Raw genomic sequence first — 27,778 nt, forward strand, 5'->3', positions numbered from 1 at the left:
TGCCCCAAGCCTAGCCAACCTGTTTATGGCTGAATGGGAGGATAGGCACGTGTTCAGAAATCAGAGACCCCAGTTGTGTTTTTTTACCGCAGATTCATTCATGATCTCCTCTTTATTTGGGAGGGATCAGAGGGATCTGCTGTGGAGATCTTGGAAACCCTGAACAAAAACAACCATATTATATTGGAGTACCAGATTAGTGACAGGACTGTGAACTTTCTTGATGCCACTATAGAAAAAGTTTTGGGGGGCCTAAAGACTTTGGTCTATTTTAAGCCTACAGACCAAAATAGTTGTATATCTATTAGAAGCGGACATCATCCCTCCTGGATAAAAAATATCCCTAAAGGACAAATACTAAGAATACAACGCAATTGCACTAATCAAGAGGATTTTATCGTACATGCCAACATACTAAAAGAGACATTTGTACAGAAGGGGTATCTGGAAGAAAACCTACAGAAATTAATACAGAAAGTAGGAGATCAATGTTTTAAGAAAAGAAATTCAACCAATGACCAGCACCAATGGGCATTTATAACAGGCTTCCATTTTCAGTATAAAGAAATAGAGATAATTTTTAAAAAGTACTGGCGCATTTTAGGTTGTGATAGGCATTTAGGTCTTACCGAAACAACCCAAATTTATATATAGACGTTCCCAGAGCTTTGGGTTTGAGTGGTACGTAAAAAAACCGTTTTTAAAAATTGACTTGAAAAGGATTCTATGCATGCAGGAAATGTATATGCTGTAGAACAGTGCTGTAGAACAGTGAAAATACAAAATAGAGGTAAAATGAGTATCATGAATAAAGACCAGAAGACTTTTGACATAGTGGAATTTATTTTGTGTAACACATCATATGTGATATACCTCATGTGGTGTCCCTGCGGGTTGTACTATGTAGGGCGAACAAAAAGACTACTTGGAGTACGTATAGCCGAGCACCTGACAAATGTAAGGAAGGGCTTAAAGTATCAGTGTGTCATTACACTTTAAAGAGAAACACAAGCAGGATTCATCCCTGATTCAATTTTGTGGCATAGATCATGTGCATTCATCATGGAGGGGATCTAATCGTGTGAGGGATCTGTCACAAAGAGAGACCAAATGGATTTTTATTTTAAAGAGTCTTCATCCTAGGGGCCTTAATATTGAGTTAGACCTCAACTGTTTTATCAACTTTTAAAGTATTTAATATTTTTAATTTTTTTTTTTTTTATATATATTTTCTAATTATTGATTTGACTTTTACATCTTTGTACTATTCTATGGTTAATGCACCCATACCAATGAATTAGTGTAGTGTATGGTAATTTATTTTTAATACAGCAAAGTATGAGTATATTTTATCAGGTAATATATATATATTGCATACGTGGGTATCTGCTGTGAGTGAGGATGTATTTATTTGTAGTCACATTGGGAATTTTTTTTATTGAAAGCCCATGGTGTGTGCAACACACTCAAAAAACTTCACCCAGTGCCCAAAAAAATGTGCACAACATAAAGAGGTGACACAAAAATCCAGAGAGCCTTGCCCTGAATCCCCCGGGGCATTGGGCTCCTGACAGGGGAAAAAGGGTACTTACACTTGGTCCATCTGGCTGAAACCAGATGGACTCCATTCTCTGGAGGGGCTGCCGAAACAGACCCACCCAAGTACTAGGTGGGACTCCCCCAAAGTGAGACCCCATGAGAGAGGGCGAACCAAGCCGGAAGGCCATGTCCACCCCCTCCCAAGACTTTCAGGGCAGGCAGAACACCACCTTTCGCTGCAATTAAAGCTGCAAATCTTTTTGGGTATGTTTCTACCAGCTTTGCACATCTAGAGGGTGAAATGTTTGCCCATTCTTTGCAAAATAGCTCAAGCTCTGTCAGACTGTAAGGAGAGCGTCTGTGAACAGCAATTTTCAAGTCTTACCACAAATTCCCAATTGGATTTAGATCTGACTTTGACTGGGCCATTCTGACACGTATGGCTTTGATCGAAACCATTCCATTTTAGCTCTGGCTGCATGTTTAGGGTCGTTGTCCTGCTGGAAGGTGAACCTCTGCCCCAGTCTGAAGTCTTTAACAGGTTTTTTTAAGAATGACTATTTGGCTCTCTCTGTCTTCCCATCAACTCTGACCAGTTTCCCTATCCCTGCTGAAAAGAAAGCATCCCCACAACATCATGCTGCCACCACCATGTTTCACGGTGGGGATAGTGCTCTGTGAGATGTTCAAATATTTTTTTTATAACCTAACTCTGCTTTAAACTTTCCACAACTTTATTTCTGACCTGTCTGGTGTGTTCTTTGACCTTCACGATTCTGTTCGTTCATTAAGGTTCTCTAAAAAAAACACTGACTTCACAGAACAGCTGTATTTATACCAAGATTAAATTACACGTAGGTGGACTATTTACTAATTAGGTGACTTCTGAAGGCAATTGGTTCCACTAGCTTTTAGTTGGAGGTATCGGAGTAAAGGGGGCTGACTGCACGCCACACTTATCAGATTTTTTTTTTGTAAACCATGTTGAAAACCATTTATCATTTTCCTTTCACTTCACAATGATGTGCCACTTTGTGTTGGTCTATCACATAAAATTCCAAAAAAATACATTAAGAGGTATGGATACATTTTCAAGGCTGTGTATGTATGTATATATGTGTGTGTGTGTGTGTATATGTATATGTGTGTATATGTATGTGTGTGTGTGTGTGTGTGTGTGTGTATGTATATGTGTGTGTGTGTGTATATATATATATATATGTGTGTGTGTGTGTGTGTGTGTGTGTGTGTATGTGTGTGTGTGTGTGTGTGTGTGTGTGTGTATGTATGTATATATATATATATATATATATATATATATATATATATATATATATATATATATATATATATATATTTTACACATATATATATATATATATATATATATATATATATATATATATATATATATATATATATATATATATATATATATATCTCAATTGGGTTAATTTAAAAAAAGATGAATTGCAGCATGTTCAAAGTCAAAACAGTCTGGGTGTATATGACTGTCACTTGCTGATAATGTTTTTTAATCTATACTGTGTGTCTGGCTTAGTCTCATGACAGTTAGTCAGCAATATAAGAACCAAATCATGCATTATGGTGATCAGACGGATCTGAGACCGGACACATCTTATCAGCATACTTCTTCATTGCATTCCTGTTATCAGGAGACTTACCGACTCGGATCATGACTCATCAGAACATACAACTTCATGGAATGCAAAGTCATTGCACTTTGATATCAATTCTGCAACCCTCACATCATAAATTATATCTTCCTGTATTCACTCCTCCAAGAAATGAAATGTCATCTCTGCTTAATACCAATGCATACAACCCTCCTATCATTTAAATTCTATCTGTGTATTAATTTCTTCAAGAAATTCAAAGTTTACTCTTAATACTGATGCAAACAACCCTCATGTATTTAAAATCTTCTTAATTTATTAATTTTGCAACATTTTTAAATGAAGTTGTTTTTGGCAATGTGTATTTATACACATTGGGCAATTTATGTGCTTGCCAAATCAACTTTTTATATGGAGACATGCACAGTATGTATTATACCTGCTATATACCACAAGTTTGTGAATCATTTGTCAATGAGTATAAAATTATACAGGGTGCAAGCTGCATATTAACGATGCACTTACAATTCTATAAATGAACCCCAGGTAAACCATTTCCAGTTGTTTAGCTCAGGATTCTAAAATGATTACAAAGGGAAATCCTATTTGCTAGGAATCTGTATTTTTTTTTTAGTGTCTGGACCCAACTATAAAATATACTGTATAGGCTGCTGTGAACCCCCTTTTTCTTTATTTAAATATATTGTAATTTTGTACTGCTTTTCTGGAAACATCATTGCATATGTTTCGTCTGTGTTGTTTAAAAAAAAAAAAAAAAACAAGAAGGGTCCATTAGGTCATTACAGATGAGCAATATTGTGATCAGTGAAATATGAAATTTTCAATAACGGCACATTTGTTTCTAGTGCATATTGTCAGTCAATGCATATAACCTGCCTGTGTGAAAGTGTAAACCAGACCGCTTCATTTGCTCCTGTATATGCTCAAGAAATCAATAAAAATATTTTTATATATTTTTTGCAAAGATCCGATTATCTCTTTACCTGAAATACTTTATTACTTTTTAACTTGCAACCTGTTGCTATTCACCATCCTAAATTTGCATAAGTAAGGTACAGTTAAAGCGGTTGTAAACCCGCATATACATTTTTTTTTTTTTTTTAACCCTGCAAGGCAAAAGCCATAATAAGCTAGTATGCACCGCATATTGGCTCATTATGCAATACTTACCTCGGAACGAGGTAGGGAACTTACCTGGTCCACGCCGAGCGTGTCTTCCGGGTATCGCCGCTCCAGCGCGCGGGAGATTTCAATCCAGCATGGGTCGGCGGGGCCGGCCCTTAAGCCGAGGATCCCCCCTGCGCATGCGCCGCTGCAATCAGAATTGCGACAGGGAATATCTCCTAAACCATACAGGTTTAGGAGATATTCTTTATACCTACAGGTAAGCCTTATTATAGGCTTACCTGTAGGAAAAAGTAAAAAATTTGGGTTTACAACCACTTTAAGGTGAAGATGAAAATTATCTTTGTGCTATCAATGCAAATAGGCCAGTCCTGACACTGCTAACCATAGATTGCATGGCGTTTCAAACTTTTTGGGGCACCTGTTGGAAGGCCCGTTTTTTTTTCTGAGATTAGGTATTGTTAACCATGCTTCCATTTATTGAATATTGGGGAATGGGGATATAGGCAAAACATGGATATTATTTTGTTAGCTATGTATAACAATCTGACGGGCTTGCGTTTTCAGTGGGTGCGCCTCTGACTTTTCATTTTACTGTATGAAACCAAATAAATCCGAGTGACTTCAACCCTTAGTTTGTAAATTTTGTTTTAAATCAGTGACTCAAAGTATTAAAGCCTTTGAATCAACATGGTAATTGGGCAGCAGGGGCGTACCTAGAGCATTTGGCACCCGGGGCGGATCCAATATCTGGCACCCCCACGTTAAAATGTAAAAACACCCCACTGTGCCCCCTGCATACCTCCTGCATCCTTCAATATCTTTTTGTTACTACTGTGTACCCCTTTCCACAACTGCACCTCTGGACCACTTTACATTGCACAGCACCCCGCACCTCTGGACCACTTTACATTGCACAGCACCCTGCATCACTGGACCCCTTTACATTACATAGCACCCTGCACCTCTGGACCTCTTTACATTACACAGCCCCCTGCATCACTGGACCCCTTTAAAATTACACAGTACCCTGCATCACTGGACCCCTTTAAAATTACACAGCACCCTGCATCACTGGACCCCTTTACATCTCACAGCCCCCTTTACCTCTGGACCCTTTTACATTACACAGCACCCTGGACCTCTGGGCCCCTTTACATTACACAACACCCTGCACCTCTTTACATTACACAGCCCCTGCACCACTGGACCCCTTTACATCACATGGCCCCCTGCACCTCTGGACCCCTTTACATTACACAGCACCCTGCACCTCTGGACCCCTTTACATTACACAGCACCCTGCATCACTGGACCCCTTTACATCTCATAGCACCCTGCATCTCTGGACCCTTTTACATTGCACAGCACCCTGCATCACTGCACCCCTTTTACATTACACAGCCGCCTGCACCTCTGCACCCCTTTACATCACATAGCCCCCTGCACCTCTGGACCCTTTTACACTACACAGCCCTCTGCACCCCTTTACATTACACAGCACCCTGCTTCACTGCACCCCTTTTACATTACACAGCCACCTGCACCTCTGGACCCCTGCATGTTACACAGACACCCCCTCAGTGCAAACCCCCTCCCGAGTACAAACCCCCCCTCAGTGCAAACCCCCCTTAGTGAAAACCCCCTCAATGCAAACACCCCCTTAGTACATCCCCCCCCACCCCTTCAGTGAAATCCCCCCAGGTGCAAACACCCCCCCTCCCCATTCAGTACCTCAGCTCATCGCTGCAAACACCCCCCCCCCACACACACACACACACACACACACACACACACACACGTCAGCTAAAACATTTTTTTTTTTTAAATCGGGATGGTGTCACCCCTCTAGCGGGTGTCACCCGGGGCGGACCGCACCCCCTAGGAACGCCTCTGTTGGGCAGCTAGCTGTTTAATAAAGTGTGACCCATTCAAGTGAATTTGGCCATGCCACAACTGCATGCAGTACATGATTGTGGCATAGTGGGTTTACCGTTCCAAGTTAAAACAGGCTATGAGGAGCCTGACCTATTGTTGTGCTCTTTAGAGGCGTGGCAAGGGCTACCACACATATGAATGAGCCCAGAGAAGAAACTTGTAGGTATGTACAGGTACCTAATGGATATATAAACCCAAGAACAAAAATACAATATATTACAGCCTACCAGACCTTTGTTGTTGTGACTGCATTCGTTTTTAATTTTTCTAAAACTAAGAGCATTTTCAGCAAGTACAGAGAATACCTGCTGCACATGGTTGCGGTACAGTGGGTTGGAATTTTCATTGGCATTTTTATTTATTTAATTTTATTTATCCCATTGGTTGAACACATAGAAAAATCCTGTGGGTACCTAATGTGTCATGGAAATTTCTGGCTAAGATTGAAGATAACACTCCTAATTGGATTGAGGTAAAGCAGAGACTTGATTACAATTGGAATTGGACAGCAAAATAAGGGGGTGACAAAGAGAAGGTCAGCTGAGATGTACCCAATAGTGTTGAATAGCTACAGCTTTATTACTTGAACAAAAGAGAGGTTTGACTCACAACCTAATGGTCATGAATGTTTTTCATCAAGCTGACGGGGTCGCTTTAGCTTTAATCTAACCCCAAACACTAGTCCTAAATTTCAGAAAAAAGTATATTACTACAGCCATAAATCCTATATAAATGTCAACACTGATATGCAAGAGAAGAAAACAAAATCACTGTGTTGGAATAAAAGTTGTGCCCTAAATTACCAGTGTCAAACAATTTGTTTGGAAAATACATGGATTTTTTAGATTTTTTTTTTTAGCAATTTGTGGCTGTTGGTTTCCTTTTTTGTGAAATTCTAATTTGGGAATGGGAGCAAACCATCTCTCTTCCCTAAGGCAGTAGTAGTTTCCTTCCTTTTGTCTGATTGCTTTAGTACTTGGATACTGAAAAATTTGAATTTCAGAAGCCGCAATTGTTTGGATGATTAATATTTGTTGCAGAGCTTTTCTTCTATATCTCAAGGAATCGGAGTAGATTTTGAAAAACATAGTACTGATTATATAGTGGATAAACAACTGCGTTAATTTTAGGCTGTTATGCTTATAATTAAATTATAGCGCCAACAGTTTGTGCAGCGCTTTGCAATATAAGAGCAGACAATACAATTCAATACAAGAGGATTTGGAGGGCACTGCTCCTGCGAGTTTACAATCTTACAGGGAGGGGCTAGTGAAATAAAAGGTCTTAAAGTTTTTATTTTTTTATAATTAAGTTCCTTTTAAGCTAGTGCATTGTTGGTTCACTTGCCTTTTTCCTTTGATTTTCCATCTAAATGTTTTTTTTTTTTTTTGTCTGAATTTCTCTCTTACTGTTTCTCCTCAGTAAGCTTGCCCCCATCATCCGAGTCGTTCTGGCTGGGGGTTAGTCAGCCAGAACGGCTTACTGAGGAGGAACAGGAAGTGAGAAATTCAGACAAAGAAAACATTTAGAATGGAAATCAAAGGAAAAGGTTAGTGAACCAACAATGCACTAGCTTAAAGGAACTTATTTAGAAAATAAAAATCAAACCTTTACAACCCCTTTAACTGTGAGGGATGAACTGATTGGAGAAGAAAAAGATTTGGTGGTTGGCTGAAAGCAGTGCATTGGTTTTCTTTCGCTTTTTCCCATTAAAAGGATAGTCTAAAGCCTCGTCGTACACACGATGTACGATCAATCGTCTTTTATTTTAAAAAAAATTTGTATGCTAGTCCAATATTGAAAATTAAGAGCTTACTAAAGTTCTGAAAAGTTTGGAAGTGAAGTAATGTGTTGTAATGTATTCTATCTTTTCCGAGCATGTGTGATCTTGGTCTTCTGAGATTATCAGTCCAGGCACCTGGTTGATTCAGACTCGTCGGGATGACACGATGCCTGGACTGATTCCAGTGACGTCAGCAGAGAGCGGACTTCAGACCGCTCTCTGCTGAAAACTGGTCACAGGAGTGCAAATCAAATTGCACTCCCGAGACCCTTAGGAGAAGCCCAGCCAATCAAGCTCAGACTGGACTTCTCCTTTTTAACTGTCTTGATGGGCTCTCGACAACTGTGTACTAACGATCAGATTATCGCACGATACCTTCGAAAGCGGTGTTTTCCATCGGCTTTTTCTGATCGTGTGTACTAGGCTTAATTGTAATTGTACCAAGAGCTCTGACGTTGGATGCTCTTTTAGGTATAATAATGATCTGTTGTTGCACAGTGTGTTCAACAGCCAAATGCTGTTCAGCAATGGAGAAATCTAATTGGGGTAGTAGTGTTATGTGACAAAGGGCGCATTTATAACCAGAGGTATAAGCAGGAATAACCTTGCAAACAAATGGCTGTCTAAAAATACCAGTGAGGTGCTGTACAAGGGGAATTTGACTGATTTTGGTTTGCACTTCAGTACAGATGAACTGATTTGGTGCTATGGGTTATTTTGCTTTTACATATCATGTTTTGCTGTTTGAGCGGCTTTATTAAAGTATAACTAAAGACACAAAACTTTTTTTGTGGTTTTTGGATAGAATGAAGAGGAATTGGAATGCTTGTCAGTTTGTTTTGCTGTCTGTCCCCCAGTTTTGGAGATTCACCCTCTGTATTTGTCCTGTTTACCATTATCATTGAAAGTAAAAGAAAACACAAAATTTGGGGTTGTTCCCAGAAAAGAAAGAGGGGAACTCTTCTGATGGGGATACTAGTTCCGGTAACCTGGGGGTCCCCAAAGATTTCCTTTTAATTTTCAGGGATTTACGCTCACTTCCTGTTCTACTTTAAGTACCTATTAATGTACTTTTAAGCTTTGAAAGATAAACTCTTCTGTATGTAATATGTCCTTTTTGTATATGTCCTTCAGGCAAATGCAGATCCTTCTGTGATAAATTGCTTACACAACCTGTCTAGAAGAATTGCCATCATTTTGCAACATGAGGAGCGGAGATGCCAGTACTTGACCAGGGAGGCCAAATTAATCTTGGCGATACAGGATGAAGTGTCGGCTGTGTCAGAAAGTGAGTTCTTTGTTTATTTTACTCTAGTCTTTTGGAATGTAGTTCTAGAGCAGGTGTGCCCAACCAGTGGCACAGGGGCCACATGTGGCCCGCGGAGCCCTCTGATGTGGCCCACGACCTCCTGCTCTGGGGTGGAATAAAATAGAATACTGTTATTAAAGGTACGTTTTTTATTACTAAAAATCAGTGTCTGTGTGTATATATGGGGCATATCTGTTCTGCAGTGATTACTGGGCTGCTTTCAAACTGATCCACAGGTACAGAGAAGAGCACCTGTGGGTTACCTGCACTGAGACATAGACTTCTATTACCTGCAAGTTTGGTGTGCTGAGAGTAGGGTAGGCTCTATAGAGCCGAGTGGGCTGCCATCCACCCACTCCACTTATTGTGGCCCGTGACCGGATACCAAGTCGCTTAAGTGGCCCTTGCTCTTCAAAAGATTGGGCACCCCTGTTCTAGAGTGATCAATTATGGTTTTAATTATTTGGCCCCATTCATCCCTTAGTGCAGGGTTTGACAAAATCCAGGAACCCGGTCACAATTGCCATTAAAATTAGCGACCTGGTGCCCGGGGAAGGAAGCTTAGGCCTGCAGAAAGCCACGGCCTCAATTACCGGCCGACGCGGCCCGGCGGGTGAGGTGGGGTTGCACAGACACGGGATACCCCAGTGATCTGGCACCATCTTGTGGTGGCTGTTGGCATGACAAGTAAACCAGCAATTCTAATGGAGCTTCCCCAGTGTTTTCACTGCCATCTCCTTCCCTCTAATTAGAACCCCCAAACATTATATATATTTTTTATTCTAACACCCTAGAGAATAAAATGGCGGTCGTTGCAGTACTTTCTGTCATACAGTATTTTTGCAGTGTTTTTTTACTAGCGCACTTTTTTGGGAAAAAATACACGTTTTTTAATAAAATAAGACAACAGTAAAGTTAGCCCAATTTTTTTTTTTTATATTGTGAAAGATAATGTTACGCCGAGTAAATTGATACCCAACATGTCGCGCTTCAAAATTGCGTCCGCTCGTAGAATGGCGACAAACTTTTACCCTTTAAAATCTTCATAGGCAACGTTTAAACAATTCTACAGGTTGCATGTTATGAGTTACAGAAGAGGTCTAGGGCTAGAATTATTCCTCCTGCTCTACCAATCGCGACAATGCGTTTGGTTTGAACACCGTTTACATATGCGGGCCCTACTCACGTATACATTTGCTTCTGCGCGCAAGCGCGGCGGGACGGGGCGCGTTTTCTGGTTCCTAACTTTTTTAGCTGGCTCCTAAATTCCAAGCAAATTTGTCAAACCCTGCCTTTAGTGAATGATATGTAAAGTTCCATTGGGATAGTAATGGGATTTTAAAGGTGCTAATGACAATTTAAAATACCAGTATACAAAATATATTATTGTACATACAAAAATTTAAGATAGAGTATACATAAAAGCAATAATCTCCATACAAATGTTCTGGACTTATCGTTCTACATGTTTCGCCCAATGGCTTTGTCAGGAATAAAAGTGAACATTCTTTTCTATTAGATACAAACATTACATTGTTACAGATACAAAATATATCAAACCAAATATTGTTGCTTGATTATACAAAAGGGGAAAAACAAAAGTAATCATCTATTGGACAAAAAATGAAGCAGAACCTGAGATAATCAAGGGGACCATAAAGAGTTGCTCTGAACTCACAAGCAGTTTGTTCAGAGTTTGATTAGTGTTTTCTGAGCCACTTATCGGGCACATCCTCTTGATGGGGGAGTTTGCGCAATGGTCCTATTTAATAATCCACCAGTGAAGAGTGAGTCACTTAAAGTATAGAAAGTAAAGAGAGCCTTTCTAAGCAAATAATTATTTTGTTGCCTACAAACAATAATTTATATTTAATTGGTTGATATTTGTACATTTTGTTATAGGTAAGCCCTATATAAGGGCTCTCATCAGGATAGATGTAATATTGACTTAGAAACCTTATTATATAAAAAATAAATTGATGCTTACAAAGGTACCGTATTTATCGGCATATAACACGCACAGGGAAGTTTCAGGAAAACTAACATTTTAAATAAAGAAGTTTGAAGCAAAATAAGGGTCAGTGCCCATCAATGTAGCCTGATCAATGCCCATCAATGCAGCCTAATTCCCATCTGCAGCCTCCCCGTTGCCATGAATGCAGCATGATCAATAGCCAGCTCAGGGAGGGGGGTGGGATGAGCGCCATCGGATTACATACAGCGAGAATCTCCTGTTTACTCAGCGGCCTCTTTAATGCAAAGTCCCGCCTCCTCTGTCATAGACAGAACACTGGTCCAATGCCGGCCCAGGAGATGTGACTTCCTATTACAGAGGCCACTGAGTAAACAGGAGATTCTCACTGTATGTAATCTGACAGCGCTCGTCCCTCCCCCTCCCCGTTCTCTCCGAGGCAGCCCAAATTGCAGTATCGGCGTATAACACACACACTATTTGCAACCGATTTGCAGGGTGAAAAAGTGAGTGTTCTACGCCAATAAATACAGTAATTATCACTCATAGCATAGTCTGGGAGCCCGTATAATCCTATGTATTTGCAGCGGCAGGTTCAGGGATCCTATTATGTGTATTAGAATACATGTGTATACATAGGTCTAGTTTAGAAGTATATATAAAAATATATTGGTCAAAATGTTGCAGAATATACAAGCAAAGTGTAGTATCATAGCATGTGATTTTATATTATTATTGTAGGGATATTTACCTTGTGGTTTATAGATCGATAGTATCCTACATTTGCAGCATCACAAAGGATACCGCCGCACGATTGCCTGAGAACATCTATAATTAAGGATTGATAAATTGCATTAGGTTGTGACCAAATGTATGTATTTGAGATTATGATGGGTATACATCTATCTTCACTATGCTAATCAGATTCAATGTTGCCTGCTTCCTGCTGTGTGGATGGTACGGCTCCCAAACGTCTCTTGCAGTTCATTTTCTTGAAAAAAAATATTTTCACTAATTAAAAGTGAGCCCATTTTTAACTCCAATAAAATGCACCAAATGATAACAATCTTTTATAATTTTTTTTTTATAAATTAATGTTGCTAGCTGACAGGAGATGTCTTATGTTTGTAATTATCCTGATGCATTCAGAGCAAACCTGTCAGCCGTTGTAAGATTTTAAATGTGGGATGACAGTATTGGTTGTTGCACATGGCCTCCAGCCCTCCAGGTACATAGAAAGATGCACAGTTTGGATCTGAGCATACTGTAGACCAGGGGTGTCAAACTCAATTTCATTGTGGGCCGCATCAGCATGGGAGCAAGGTGCTTTCGAGTGGGGAGGACCCCCACGCCATTTTATTTTATTTTTTACATTTGGTGAGGTGTGTGTCCCCTCTGAATCTATACTAGACTCAAGGGCCTGGTGTGGACCTGGGGAGGACCCCACGCTGTTTTGTTTTTGTTTGTTTTTTGTTTTTTAAGGACGTGGCGGCCGGCTTCCCGGCCCTCTCCTTAGCAACCAGCTAGATACAGTGTAAAAAAAAGAAAAAAAAAAAGCGAACACTGCAGAAAAACAACGCGTCCAAAAACACGGCAAGCACCGCAAAAAGTACTGCAGAAACGCTCAAAAGCAACATTCATAAATGTGAATCGAGCCTTATGGACCACAGATTTCTCCATAAAGAGGACCGGTCACGACCTATGCTATCACAGGCGATGCGATAGCAATAAAGTTCAATAAAAAAACTTAAGCTACAGTGTAAAAAAACACATTGAAATAAAACAACCGTGATCTCACCACACGTGAGGTATTGTTTCAAATGTCAGAGTGAGAGCAATAATTCTTGGTCCAGACCTCCTGTGTACCTCCTAAAATCTAAAGGCTTTTCACGCATCACATAATAGGATTTTTTAATACAGCTTACCTGTAAAACCCTTTTCTTGGTAATGCATCACGGGACACAGAGCCTTAATTGCTTAATGGGTTATGTAGTCACCACAGGTGATTGGACACTTTCCTTACTTCTTGACTCTGAAGGAATCGTGGGAGAGGCGGAACTGGAGGGAACGCATAAATCAGGGAATACTGATCCCGTGAGATTGTCAGGGCATCTGACTCTTGAGCATAGGGATCTTTTTTTCTTGACACAAAGCTGTCCAGTTTTGCGTTGAACCTGGAAGCCAACAGGTCCACATCTGGGGTTCCCCATTTTTGACATATGATTTGAAACCTGTCGGGGTGTAGAGAACATCCTCCTGGACTCAGTTCCTTGGCGGCTTAAAAAATCCGCCTGCCAATTTTCTACCCCTGGAATGAAGACTGCAGATAGGCAAGGAATATGCCTTTCTGCCCAGGCCAAGATGTGATTCACCTCTTTTTGGGCATCCAGACTTCTGGTGCCTCCTTGGTGATTGATATAGGCCACGGCCGTAGCATTGTCGGACTGAACCCAAACAGGCCAGCCTTGCAGTCTGTAAGACCAAACTTTGAGGGCCAAATGAATTGCCCAAATCTCCAGAATGCAAAGAAATTATTTTGGGAACAACTGCGCTAAGGTAGAGAGTTTAGGATTAATAAGCAGCAATTAAATTGTGTATAAACAAAGTAAGTATATAAAAAAAGGGAAGATTAATTGCGCTAAACCAAAAAATGAACATATGTTAATCAAACATATTGGACGTGTACTGAGGTGCATGTGCTAAAAAATTCTTAGATTAACAATCTGAATTTATACACCATTAAAGTAATCCCATGTGATCAGAGGGCCCAAAGCCACCTGGCCCTACTGAGAAATGCAATATAGTGAAAATAGCCACAAAGGCGTGACAAATTATTAAATAAATTAGAATTGAAGAACCACAAATAAGTGAATAAAGTCCATAAACTTCAATTTAGAGATGAATGTGATGAGTCCAAGTGAGAATGAAGACACCCGTGAGAGCTTTAAAAACGCTGGTTGTAGCATTAAACGTGAATCCACCACCGATCACACAGCTGCTTACCAGAAATCTAGGTCCTGCCGGACCACTATCAACATGTCTTTCCACCATAGATGTCAAATCCGCAGAAAGTTCACCACTTGCGCTGGGACCATGCCGTGCTCAATGATGAAAAAACACAAAACAGGCTCCACATAGCATAAAATCCGGATGAATTTATTTAAAATAAAGTAAAAACAGGTATACAACTCACATTTGGGTTGATAAACCAAGCAGTTGGCCTGTAACGCCGGCCGGACGTATCAGGAACAAAAGCCACTCGTTGGAGAAATGAAGGGGATGGACGTGTGGACGCCATCCCCTTCATTTCTCCAACGAGTGGCTTTTGTTCCTGATACGTCCGGCCGGCGTTACAGGCCAACTGCTTGGTTTATCAACCCAAATGTGAGTTGTATACCTGTTTTTACTTTATTTTAAATAAATTCATCCGGATTTTATGCTATGTGGAGCCTGTTTTGTGTTTTTTCATCATTGAGCACGGCATGGTCCCAGCGCAAGTGGTGAACTTTCTGCGGATTTGACATCTATGGTGGAAAGACATGTTGATAGTGGTCCGGCAGGACCTAGATTTCTGGTAAGCAGCTGTGTGATCGGTGGTGGATTCACGTTTAATGCTACAACCAGCGTTTTTAAAGCTCTCACGGGTGTCTTCATTCTCACTTGGACTCATCACATTCATCTCTAAATTGAAGTTTATGGACTTTATTCACTTATTTGTGGTTCTTCAATTCTAATTTATTTAATAATTTGTCACGCCTTTGTGGCTATTTTCACTATATTGCATTGCTCAGTAGGGCCAGGTGGCTTTGGGCCCTCTGATCACATGGGATTACTTTAATGGTGTATAAATTCAGATTGTTAATCTAAGAATTTTTTAGCACATGCACCTCAGTACACGTCCAATATGTTTGATTAACATATGTTCATTTTTTGGTTTAGCGCAAATCTCCAGAATGTTGATGGGTAGGAGCTTTTCGTCCCCAGACCACTTCCCCTGGGCAGATGCTTCTTCTAGCACTGCCCCCAGTCCAGAAGGCTGGCGTCTGTGGTCCAGGTAACTGGAGTGAAGGATTTTCCTTCTGGCAGATTTTGGGGGAGCAACCACCAATTGAGGCTCTGGCGAACCCCTGGAGATTAGATCCAGGGCCTGAACATCTTTGTTCCAAGCTGACAGAATCCTGCCCTGTAACGGTCTTGAGTGAATCTGGGCGTAAAGGACAGCCTTGAATGAGGCTACCATCTTTCCCAATAATCTCATGCATAGACAGATGGAAGGCCTTTTTTTTCACCTTTACCACTCGGACCAAATCTCCTATGGCTTTTGCCTTCGGCTTGGGAGGTACTACCTTGCTGTGCTGTGCACATTGTGGCCCAAACATGCAGCGGACTGATCTATGATCAACAGATCGTCCAGGTAGGCTGTTACTACTATGCCTCGTGCCCTTAGCCTTGCTAGGGCCGGGGGCCAGTATTTTTGTGAACACTCAAGGTGCTGTAGCCAGGCTGAAAGGATGGGCCACAAACTGAAAGTGGCGCTGATCCACCGCAAACCTTAGAAACCTTTGGTGAGCGGGAAATATTGGCACATGTAGATATGCATCTCTGATGTCTATTGATGCCAGGAATTCTGAACTGAACGGACAGACTCCATGCGGAAGGGGCGAATGTTTAGAAACTGATTCAGACTTTTCAGATCTAGGATAGGTCTGACATCCCTGTTTGGTTTTGGAACCGTAAACCGGTTTGAATAGAATTCTGACCCCTGATCCTCTGGGGCGAACTCCAAGATTACCCCTTGGGACAACAGGTGTTCTAAGGCCAACAGTAAAGGCCACATTTTTTCTGGATCTTTGGCAACTCTTGATCTCAGAAAATGGGGTGGCAGAGAACTCTAGCTTGTAGCCTGAGGACACTGTGGCAATGACCCACTTGTCCTGAATTTCGTTCCGCCAGGCGTTTGCAAAATGCAGCAGCCTTCCCCCCAATCGGCCGAGCGGGGACATCCCTTCATAGGGAAGTTTTGGGGGTCTGTTTAGACTTTGAACCGCAAGTTCTCTTCTACATTTGGGCTTGGCTCTGGGCTTTTCCCCTAGTGTTAGACTGGGGAGGCCGTCGCCACTGCCTGGAGACTGAGTTTCCAGGGGCTGGAGAAAGAGTATGTTTAAATGAGGGACGCTTGCTCCTCTTCCTAACCGGCAACAGAGTAGACTTGCCTCCAGTAATCTTTTGGATGTATTTATCCAGCTCATTCCCAAACAGGCGTTCTCCCCCAAAGAGGGAAAGCTGCCAAGTATTTCTTGCAAGAACCCTCGGCCTCCCAATGTTTTAAACAAAGGGACCTACGCATGTGTATCTGCAGGAGATTCAAGCGAGATGCTTGTTGAACGAAGTCCATAATTGCATCAATTGCAAAGCACAAGGCCTTAGGAAGGTCCTCATAAACCTCAATCTCTGTAGGGAGGAGTTTAATCCTCTCCTTTTATTTGTTCCTTGAGGAACTGACCTGCACAAATGGCTGCAACTGCAGGTTGTACTACAGCCCCAACCATGGAAGAGGAGGCTTTTAAGAGGAACTCTAGCTTTTTATCAGTTGGATCGTTGTCTAAAGGACAGGTCAGGTTTTTGTTTGCACAAGAAATGGCTGCATCAATAGCACAATAGCAGGTATCCCAAAGAGGAAACGGAGGGCCTAGAAGCTTCAACAGGAGGCAATTTGTAAGCGGCATGCACCATCTCTGCATAATATTGCACCTGCATCTTTAGCGACTGAGAAGTCGCAGGAATCCTCTCATCCTCTGAGTCCTCACATGATCCTCATTTCCAGAGAGGGATTTTTCACCCTCAGAAGGCTCATCTGAAAAAAAGAGCCAGAGCAGATGAAGGGGATCTACCCTGTTTTCTGCTATCTCTCAAGGAGGTTGCGACAATATTGGCGATCCTTCCTTCTAAGCCTTCCAAAGCAACGTTTAGAGCGTCCTCAGTGATGTATAGAGGAGCTGCCATAGGAGAAGCTGCAAAACCAGACAGGGGCTCATCCTGTGAGGCTGCTATCAGGCTGAGAGGGGGATGGTAAACTGCAGGCAAGCTCAGAATCCATAGCCGTACGCAGGGATTTTCTGGTGCTTCTTTTACTCGCCCTAGACCCTCTTCTCGGGGACATAGTCCTTACTGCAATGCAAAGGTACTATCCACAAATACAAATGCAATCACTGCTGTTACAATACACAAAATATCAGCTCACTGCACAACCTGATGCAGAGTAGGAGTCCTAGGTTTGCCTGGTTCAATTCACAGGGATGCTTACAGCCCACAGCTCTGTGTCCATGCTGCTTACAGAAGGCTCTGGCATGCTGGGCTTTTGAACCAACCTCTTGGCGCCTGCACACAGGTGTCCTGCGTTGCGCACGGATCACTAGCAACCACTTGGCCCTCCCCCTATCCATGTCTCATTAGACAGCAAAAGCATGCTCCTGGCGCAGACATGTGCCTCTGACATGGCGACGCCCAGAAGACGAGGAAGAGGGGAGAGAGATTACTGGGGGGGCATCCTTGTGGACCCCTGTAGTCGTATTGTGGCAGAGCCTGCAGTGGAAGGAGGTGAAGTGGTGTTATGTTTGACCGACTTCACTGAGCATGTATCCTGGAAGGCTATGTAAGAAAAACACCAGGTTTGTACTTACTCCCTCCAGTGGTGAGAACCAGGAAATGCATCCTACTCTAAAGAAGATAATGCATACATAAAATGATTCTCTTCTTACCTTATCCACGCCGCAGGAAAGCTACTAAAATTAGTTCCAGCTTTCACCCATAACGGCGGGCAAGATGTGCCAACCTTCAGGTTTACCAAGGGTTTTATTAGAGAAAACCTCATACCTGGACCTGGACCTGTAGAAGACTTTGCCAGAAACCTTTTCTTGCCACATATGTATTAGTACGCCAAAGTCTGGATCCCAGACCTCCGCAGAGAGAGAGATTACAGGCAAACCTTGTTTCTTCTTACACAAGGCCCAGGTACCAACCATCTTAGAATATAAATAGAGGGCGCTAGGCCCATACAAAATAAGTATAGTGCTGTGAAAAAGTGTCTGTTTAGCAATAAAATTGCAACATAAATAACACAAATAGTATATAAATAAGTCCCAACAATTGCAGTCAGAGCTGCACTTGAAACCACACACAGTGAATTCAAATATGATCAAAAAATAAAAATAAATAAAACAGTGAACAAAGTCCAATTGTATTGATACAATGGTTCTGTGAAAGAAGAAATGCCACCACCGCTTCTGTATAATTTTCAATTCCACCCAAGGTGCTTTAGATAAAATTTGCTCTTACCAAAGCTCGTTGACCCCCTTAATGAAAAAGATGGTCAACTAAGCTTATGCAGGATTGTGCCTGCAACACATGGAGATACGGACAGACCACTTTGCAGTTTCAGGAACCTCACACGGGATTGTATGCAAAAGAAGAGAGGCCAGGAAGCCAAAATAGCGTGATACCGTTTTAATGTTAAAATTTTTAAAATAATATAAAAAACAACTATCTTAGGCCTTTGATATCAGCCTGAGGAATGGATCCGGTTATAGCTCCTAGGTCTCTGCAGCCAGACCATCAAAAGAGCATTTTTCTTCTTGGCACATGTTGAACGTGACCAACCACCTTAAACACTGGCGAAAAAATTGAGGTACTCTCCATTTGGGAGGGGTTATATAGGGGAGGAACTCAATTTGAATTGGGTTTGCCAGTGTCCAATAACCTGTGGTGACTACGTAACCCATTTAAAGTGGATGTAAACCCACACTCATCCTTTCTAAACTACTGCCATAGTGCTGATCTATAAGGATATAGATGCCTCCTGCATGTACCCATACCTGTCAAATGTCTCCCCTCTGTCTGTTATGAGAACTAAAAAACTGCAGATTCTGTGGGTGGGTCTGTTGTCTGGAGCTCCGTTGCTGGAGTCGTGACGTCAGTAGACTCCTCGCCCTCCTCTACACTCCCCTTGCCAACATGCATTTTTTCCTATGTATTCCTTACACTAAATTCTGCTATGATCACTAACATCCAGTCAAAATCCAGAAAAGTAACCACATGACTTCAGAAAAGGAGTGGGGGTGGTAATTAAAAAATAATGCCTGTCTCCAGGCTAGTGCATGAGATATGTAAATAACCTGTCACTCACAGCAAGGGGGCAGAACGGACTAAGGTTTCTCTCTTTAACCACTTAAGACCCGGACCTTTATGCAGCTAAAGGACCCAAGGTGTTTTTACAATTTGGCACTGGGCTGCCTTAACGGGTAATTGCGCGATCATGCAATGTTGTACCGAAACGAAATTTGCGTCCTTTTCTTCCTACAAATAGAGCTTTTATTTGATGGTATTTGATTGCCTCTGCGATTTTTTTTTTTTTTTGCGATATAAACGGAAAAAGACCGAAAATTTTGAAAAAAGATTATATTTTCGACTTTTTGTCATAAGAGAAATCGAATAAACTAAATTTTAGTCAAACATTTAGGCCAAAATGTATTCAGCCACATGTCTTTAGTAAAAAAAAAAATGCAATTAGCGTATATTTATTGGTTTTCGCAAAAGTTATAGTGTCTACAAACTAGGGTACATTTTCTGGAATTTACACAGCTTTTAATTTATGACTATCATTTCTTGAGGTGCTAAAATGGCAGGGCAGTACAAACCCCCCCCAAATGACCCCATTTGGGAAAGTAGACACCCCAAGGAAACTGCCGAGAGGCATGTTGAGTCCATTGAATTTTTTTATTTTTTTTTTGTCCCAAGTGATTGAATAATGACAAAAAAATAAATAGAAATTTTACAAAAAGTTATCACTAAATGATATATTTCTCACACATGCCATGGTTATATGTGGAACTGCACCCCAAAATACATTCTGCTGCTTCTCCTGAGTACGGGGATACCACATGTTTGGGACTTTTTGGGAGCCTAGCCGCGTATGGGGCCCCAAAAACCAAGCACCGCCTTCAGCATTTCTAAGGGCGCAAATTTTTGATTTCACTCCTCACTACCTATCACAGTTTCGAAGGCCATAAAATGCCAAAATAGCACAAAACCCCCCCAAATGACCCCATTTTGGAAAGTAGACACCCCAAGATATTTGCTGAGAGGCATGTCGAGTCCATGGAATATTTTATATTTTAAAACAAGTTGCGGGAAAATGACAAGCTGATTTTTTTTTTTTTTGCACAAAGTTGTCACTAAATGATATATTGCTCACACATGGCATGGGCATATGTGGAATTACACCCCAAAATACATTCTGCTGCTTCTCCTGAGTACGGGGATACCACATGTGTGGGACTTTTTGGGAGCCTAGCTGCGTACGGGACCCCAAAAACCAAGCACCCCCTTCAAGATTTCTAAGGGTGTAAATTTTTGATTTCACTCCTCACCACTACCTATCACAAGTTTCAAAGGCCATAAAATGCCAAAATAGCATACCCCCCCCCCCCAAATGACCCCATTTTGGAAAGTGGACACCCCAAGCTATTTGCTGAGAGGCATAGTGAGTATTTTACAGCTCTCATTTGTTTTTGAAAATAAGGAAAGGAAAAACATTTTTTTTCCTTTTTTTAAAATTTTCAAAACTTTGTGACAAAAAGCGAGATCTGCAAAATACTCACCACACCTCTCAGCAAATAGCTTGGGGTGTCTACTTTCCAAAATGGGGTCATTTTGGGGGGTTTTGTGCCATCTGGGCATTCCATGGCCTCCGAAACTGTGATAGGTAGTGAGGAGTGAAATCAAAAATTTACACCCTTATGCCGCATACACACGGTCGTTTTTTGTCTTGTAAAAAAAGTTTTTTTTCATGAAAAAAAACAAAGTTTTTCAAACTTCATTTTAAAAAACGACGTTGCCTACACACCATCGTTTTTTCAAAATGCTCTAGCAAAACGCGGTTACGTACAACACGTACGACGGCACTCTGTTCCATTCAAGCTCGTGTCATAACTTGCTTCTGAGCATGCGCGGGTTTAAAAACGTTGTTTTAAACGTCGTTTTAGCCCACACACGATCATTTTTTATGACACAAAAAACGACATTTTGAAAAACGACATTAAAAAACGACCAAAAAAAATTCGAACATGCTTCAATTTTTTGAGGACAAAAAACGACATAAATCCCACACACGATCATTTTAAATGACGTTTTTTAAAACTTAGTTTTTATTTCATCACAAAAAACGACCGTGTGTACGCAGCATTAGAAAGCCTGAAGGCGGTGATTGGTTTTTGGGGTCCCGTACGCAGCTAGGCTCCCAAAAAGTCTCACATGTGGTATCCCCGTACTCAGGAGAAGCAGCCCAATGTATTTTGGGGTGCAATTCCACATATGCCCATGGCATGTTTGAGCAATATATCATTTAGTGACAACTTTGCGCAAAAAATAAAATAATTTTTTTTTTATTTTTCCCGCAACTTGTGTGAAAATATAAAATATTCCATGGACTCGACAAAGGCCCTCAGCAAATGGCTTGGGGTATCTACTTTCCAAAATGGGGTCATTTAGGGGGGTTTTGAATTGTCCTGGCATTTTATGCACAACATTTAGAAGCTTATGTCATGCATCACCCACTCTTCTAACCACTTGAAGACAAAGCCCTTTTCTGACACTGTTTGTTTACATAAAAACATTTTTTTTTTTTGCAAGAAAGTTAAGTTGAACCCCCCCAAACATTTTATATATTTTTTTTAAAGCAAAGGCCCTACAAATTAAAATGGTGGGTGTTGCATTTTTTTTTCCCACACAGTATTTGCGCAGCGATTTTTCAAACGCATTTTTTGTGGAAAAAATACATTTTTTTTATGTTAAAGCACTAAAACACACGATATTGCCCAAATTATTGATGAAATATAAAAAAGACGATCTTAGGCCGAGTACATGGATACCAAACGCGGCATACTTTAAAATTGCGCACAAACGCGCAGTGGCGACAAACTACAGCCTTTAAAAGTCTTTACAGGTTACCACATTAGATTTTCAAAGGAGATCTTCGCGGTGATACCTCACATGCATGGTACAATTGCTGTTTACATATGACTCCAGACCGACGCTTGCGTTCGCCTTTGTGCAAGAGCAGGGGGGGACAGGGATGCTTTTTTTTATTTATTTATTTATTTATTTTTTGCGCTTTTCTTTTTGTAAACTGTTCCTTCCATGTGTTTTTTTTTTTTTTTTTTACCATTTTTATTATCTCAGGGAATGTAAATATCCCTTATGATAGCAATAGTTGGTGACAGGTACTTTTTTTTTTAAATCTTTTGAACTAGATCCTTTCTCTGCCCTCAAAGCATCTGACCACACCAAGATCGGTGTGATAAAATGCTTTCCCAATTTCCCAATGGCGCTGTTTATATCGGGGGGGGGGGGGGGGGATATTCCCTCCCACTGAATGTAAAAGCAGTCTAGAGGCTAATTGGCCACTAGGACTGCTTTTACATGAAAGCCAACCGCTGGCTGAAAAGAATGATACCTAAACCTGCAGGCATAATTCTGGTATAACCATTCAAAATCCAGAAACATACCAGTACGTTGATGGTTCTTGTTGGACATGTATTGTAATCTTTTTTTTTTTCATGCAGCCTGTTGGCTGAATGAAAAAAAGATTGATCGGTGGGTATGCCCACCATTAGAATACCTCCCTTCATCCACCCACTTCTAATGATGGGCATATATGCACCATTTTTATATATGCCGAAGCATGGGGGCATCCTCCTGCAAAAAAGGTATGCCGCATACACACGGTCTGACTTTTCCACGGGCAAGCCTCCGTTGCAATTTCGACTGTATGTACGCGCCATTAGGAGCAAAATCGCTCCTTCGCCCCTAATGCCCCCATGCTTCGGCATATATGCTCTTTTTTTAACTGTGGTGGTGAAATCACCTCCTACAGCACTGGAGTCATGGCTTTATATATCGTGGGAGCAAACCCTGTTGCTGTCAAGATAAATAAGACTGCGCAACAGCTGAATGGCGTACCTGAAAACAGTAAAGAAAATTGCATACCTGAAAAGCAAGCATGAAAAAACATAATAACAATAAAACTTTGCAGAATAGAATACAGTAAAAAAGAGCAGAACAATAAAACTACAACTATTTTTTTTTTTCTTTTTTACTTTTTTTTTAACACTTTTTTTTGTAACTGTAACTGTTCAACTTTTCGGTTCCAGGTTTGGGTGTCTCAAAATGCGATGGCATCTTGGGAGACCCTGTGTAAGTGTGCCTAGCCTGTGAAATGCTTTACCCTATGCTAATACTTCACTCGTGTGTGGAAGCGTTCAAAACATTCACCAATACAAAGACCAGGAGTGGCAGGACAGCGGGGACAAAAATAACGGGTGTCACGCCTATATCCACACTTGGTACAGACACGACATTTTCTTTGGGGGGCTCGTTGGGTAGGGGTACTCTCGAGGACATACGAAAAATGCCTCTCATGAAGTCAGCTTACTGCATTTGGTAGGGGATGGTGAGGTGCAGAACCACCTGGATACAGGAGTTCTAAAATGATCTCATCCTGGAATTGAAGGAAGGATCCATTCCGTCCTGAAGCTTTGTATAAGACATAAGCATTCAGTAAAGTCAATTGGAATAAATATAGAGACCCTTTTTTGTACCAGCGTCTCGCCTTACGGGGCAATATGATACGGCGCCATCAACTGGTCGTTGAGGTCCACCCCTCCCATATTTTGGTTATATTGGTGGACACAGAGGGGTTTCTCCACCAGCCGCCGTACGAATTTGGACTGTCGTGTCTGCGTGAAGGGTGGTAAGAACGAAAACATTCTTATTGTCCCGCCACTTCACAGCGAGCAAATTATTACACCTGCAGCAGGCTCTCGTTCCCAGCCTAAGATTGGAATCTACAAGCCGCTGGGGAAAGCCCCGGCGATTAGTCGCACGGTGCCACATGCTCCAATCTGACGATCAAACAAGTGACTAAAAAGTGGCACGCTGGTGTAATAATTGTCCACGTATAAGTGGTACCCCTTTAGGAATAAGGGTGACACCAAGTCCCACACAATCTTGCCTGCGCTCCCTATGTAATCTGGGCAACCCTCCGGCTCTACCTGACTATCTTTGCCCTCATAAACCCTAAAGCTCCATGTGTAGCCTGTTGCCCTGTCACAAAGCTTATAGAGCTTGACCCCGCATCTGGCACGCTTGCTGGGAAGGTACTGCTTGAAAGACAAGCGGGCAGAAAATTTAATCAGGGACTCATCAACGCAGACAACTTGCTGAGGATTAAACAAGGCTGCAAAACGTTTGTTGAAATGGTTTATGAGGGGCCGAATTTTGTAGAGCCGGTCGTATTCAGGGTCTCCATGCGGACGACAAAGTTCATTGTCACTGAAATGCAAGAACGGCAGGATCGCCTCGTATCGTTTCCTGACCATGCAAGCAGAGAATATGGGCATATGGTCGTGTGGACCAATAAGTCCGCCACTTCGGAAATTGGTGTATGCCCATGTTGAGGGAAAGGCCCAGAAAGGTTTTAAATTCTGAAACCATAAGTGGTCTCCATTCTCTGGCAAGGACGAACTGGGGATTAGCGGCGATGTAAGTACCAGCATATAAATTACTCCACAATAGATCTATAGAGATCTTCCGTGAAATACAGCGAATGAAAATCAAGTGACGTAAAATTAGCTGTATCCACCTGAATACTGGGTTGGCCAGTGAATGGGGGAAGTACAGGTTCTGCAGAAGTGGTGGGGACCCAATCAGGATAGGCGAATTCTGCAGGAAGGGCACTATGGGCACAACGGGCCTGTCTTTGTCTTCTTGGTGGCAGCGGGACACTACTTGTGCTTGCCACATCGCCAGCTTGAACTGCACTTATGGGACTCACCATGTGATACTGCTGGATGAACGACCCGGGTGTACTAGGCCGCTGGTGCTTGCCAGTTCACCAGAAGGAATAGCGGCGCTAGTACTTCTCTGCTCCATACAAGGGTCCTGCGGTTCTTGCTGCTCAACAACATCAGAACGGGATCGGGTACGCCTGGCCTTAGCAGGGACCACAACTTCGTCGTCAGAGCTATCTGGCATGGACCCGCTGTCGTCTACAGCAGGGGTGCCCAAACTTTTGAAGGGCGAGGGCCACTTAAGAGACTTGGTAACCGGTCGCGGGCCACAATGAGCGGAGCGGGTGGATGGCATGTCCGTGTCTGCTCTGCATATGCAGAGGAGGGTCCAATTGGTCAGAGTGTCGAACTGACCATGTGAAAGGGGCCCAAGACTGCGCTGTGGTTTACCCGCACGGCGGGTGCAACACCGTGTACCTTTTGGCTTTCCTGCACTTTGTATAAGACTTCTATTATATTCTGCAGGTGTGGTGCACTTTCAGAAATCTCACCAAACTCGCAGGTAATAACAGAAGTCTATGGCTCAGTGCAGGTAAACTGCTCTGCACCTGCGGATCAGTTTGAAAGCATGCCCATATATGCACTGTGATTTTAGTAATAAACTGACCTTTAATAACCGTATTCCATCCCAGAGTAGGAGGTCGTGGGCCACATTAGAGGGCTCCGTGGGCCACTGGTTGGGCACCCCTGGTCTACAGGATCGTATTCTGAGCCTGAATCTGACAGATGCGTGACCTCCTCTTCACTATCTGTCATGCTCAGAAACGTGTAGGCCTCTGCACTACTGTACATTCGCTTTGCCATTTTGGGCTCTAAATTTAGTGGTACAGTAGTGCGATTCACAGGTAAAAAAAGCACCTGACTGTCAGCGACTGTAGAAAACGCTTCCAAAAAAAACTGTTGGCGATTGCAGGGATCAGGCCTGTCTCTGCAAACGCTGCAGTTGTGTATTGTGTTTTGTAATTGACAGTGATTGATCAATACTGCACTTGGGTGGGTTGGGCTGGGCTGGGCGGAGGGGCAAAACGCAGGTGCTAGCGGGTATCTGGGCTGATTCCGCTAACAATTCGTTTTTGGGTACCCTAAACTGCTGGGTACGCTAGTATAGATCTGATCAGATCAGGTATCGATCCGTTCAGATACTATACCACTAAGGGGGTTGTATGCTTTGCGCGTGGGTGTATGCTTTGCGCGTGGGTGTAAGTGTTACTGGCACTAACCTAACGCTGCCTGGGGCGACGCAGACCCTGACTGACACTAAAATTTCATTGATATCACTCGCCGGGCAATCAGGGGGTTAAACCTTTATTGGGTTATATACGGCGGGTGCCCTGATGCTATTAACAGCAAACTAACGAACCAGCATCAACCGTAACACTTATATGGTGATCACTGGTGAAAGGGTTAACTAGGGGGGTTAAAACCGTTGTTAGGTAATATATGGGGGTACCTGACGCTATATAAAAACCTGGCGGCGAACCTAAATAACTAACTGGCTAACCAGCATCACCAGTGACGCTTATACTGTCATCACTGGTGAAAGGGTTAACTCTAGTGGCAATCAGGGGTTAAAACCTTTATTTGGAAAATTTATGGGGGTACCTAACGCTATAAAAACCTGGCGGCGAACCTCAAAAAATAACTAGCTACCTAGCGGCACCAGCAACACTAATACAGCGATCAGAAAACGATCGCTTAGGTACACTGGCAATAGGGGGGTGAAAGGGTTAACTAGGGGGGTGATCAAGGGGTTAAACCTTTATTTAGGGGGGGTAGGGGGCTACCCTGAACCTAAAGGGGCCTAAAGCTAATGTCCCTAACACTTTTTTTCTGTCACAAATGACACTAAATGCAGTGATCGGAAAATAAATGATCTCTGCAAACTGTGACAGGGGGCTGGGGGGATGATCTGGGGGTGACTGGGGGGGGGGGGGTTGTGTGCCTGTGTGTACCTGGTGTCAGTGTGGTGCTTGGTGCAACTCACTGTTCTGATGTCTTCTCTCCTCTGTGTTCGGACGAAAAGACAGACACGAGGAGAGATGACATCACTTCCTCTGCCTGTGTTTACAGTTACACAGGCAGAGGAGTGATCGCGAGGGGGTGGCTAGAAACGAATAGCCGCCCCCTCTTCCCGGATCGCTCCTACAGCCACGGGAACCACCGCAAGTACCAGGGGGGTTCCCCATCGGACCCCCGCCCACGTCAAGGCAGGCACGTACAGGTACGTTGATGTGCCTGTCCGTGCCATTCTGCCGACGTATATGTACATGCGGCTGTGGTTAAAGTCTGTTTTATTTCACTAAACAATAAGAGGATTGCTAGGAGCTGGATTAACTCTGTGTGGCAAGACTGGGCACAGATGATAGGAAATCTTATACTGTACATTGTGACAGCAATAAAAATAATTTGGGTTTACATCCACTTTAAGTAATTAAGGCTCTGTGTCCCGTGATGTATGATCAAGAAATTAAGTGTTGTAGTTTGTCGCAGTTTCTTGGGCATTCACATTTTTAAAGTGACATGTTATCTATTTACTTGACGTAACATCTT

General features: G+C 42.3%; 1 protein-coding gene across 6 annotated transcripts in view; it reads left to right on the forward strand.

The window, feature by feature from the left end:
* NPRL3 (NPR3 like, GATOR1 complex subunit) overlaps positions 1-27,778 on the forward strand; it is a 235,483-nt gene that overhangs the window by 55,815 nt on the left and 151,890 nt on the right. For all 6 annotated transcript variants that reach the window (XM_040357013.1, XM_040357018.1, XM_040357014.1 and 3 more), the window contains one exon: positions 9,178-9,331. In XM_040357013.1, coding sequence (XP_040212947.1) covers positions 9,178-9,331 — 154 coding nt within the window. The remainder of the gene's footprint in view (positions 1-9,177; positions 9,332-27,778) is intronic.

Source organism: Rana temporaria, chromosome 6, assembly GCF_905171775.1.
Source record: "Rana temporaria chromosome 6, aRanTem1.1, whole genome shotgun sequence".
Taxonomy (NCBI): domain Eukaryota; kingdom Metazoa; phylum Chordata; class Amphibia; order Anura; family Ranidae; genus Rana; species Rana temporaria.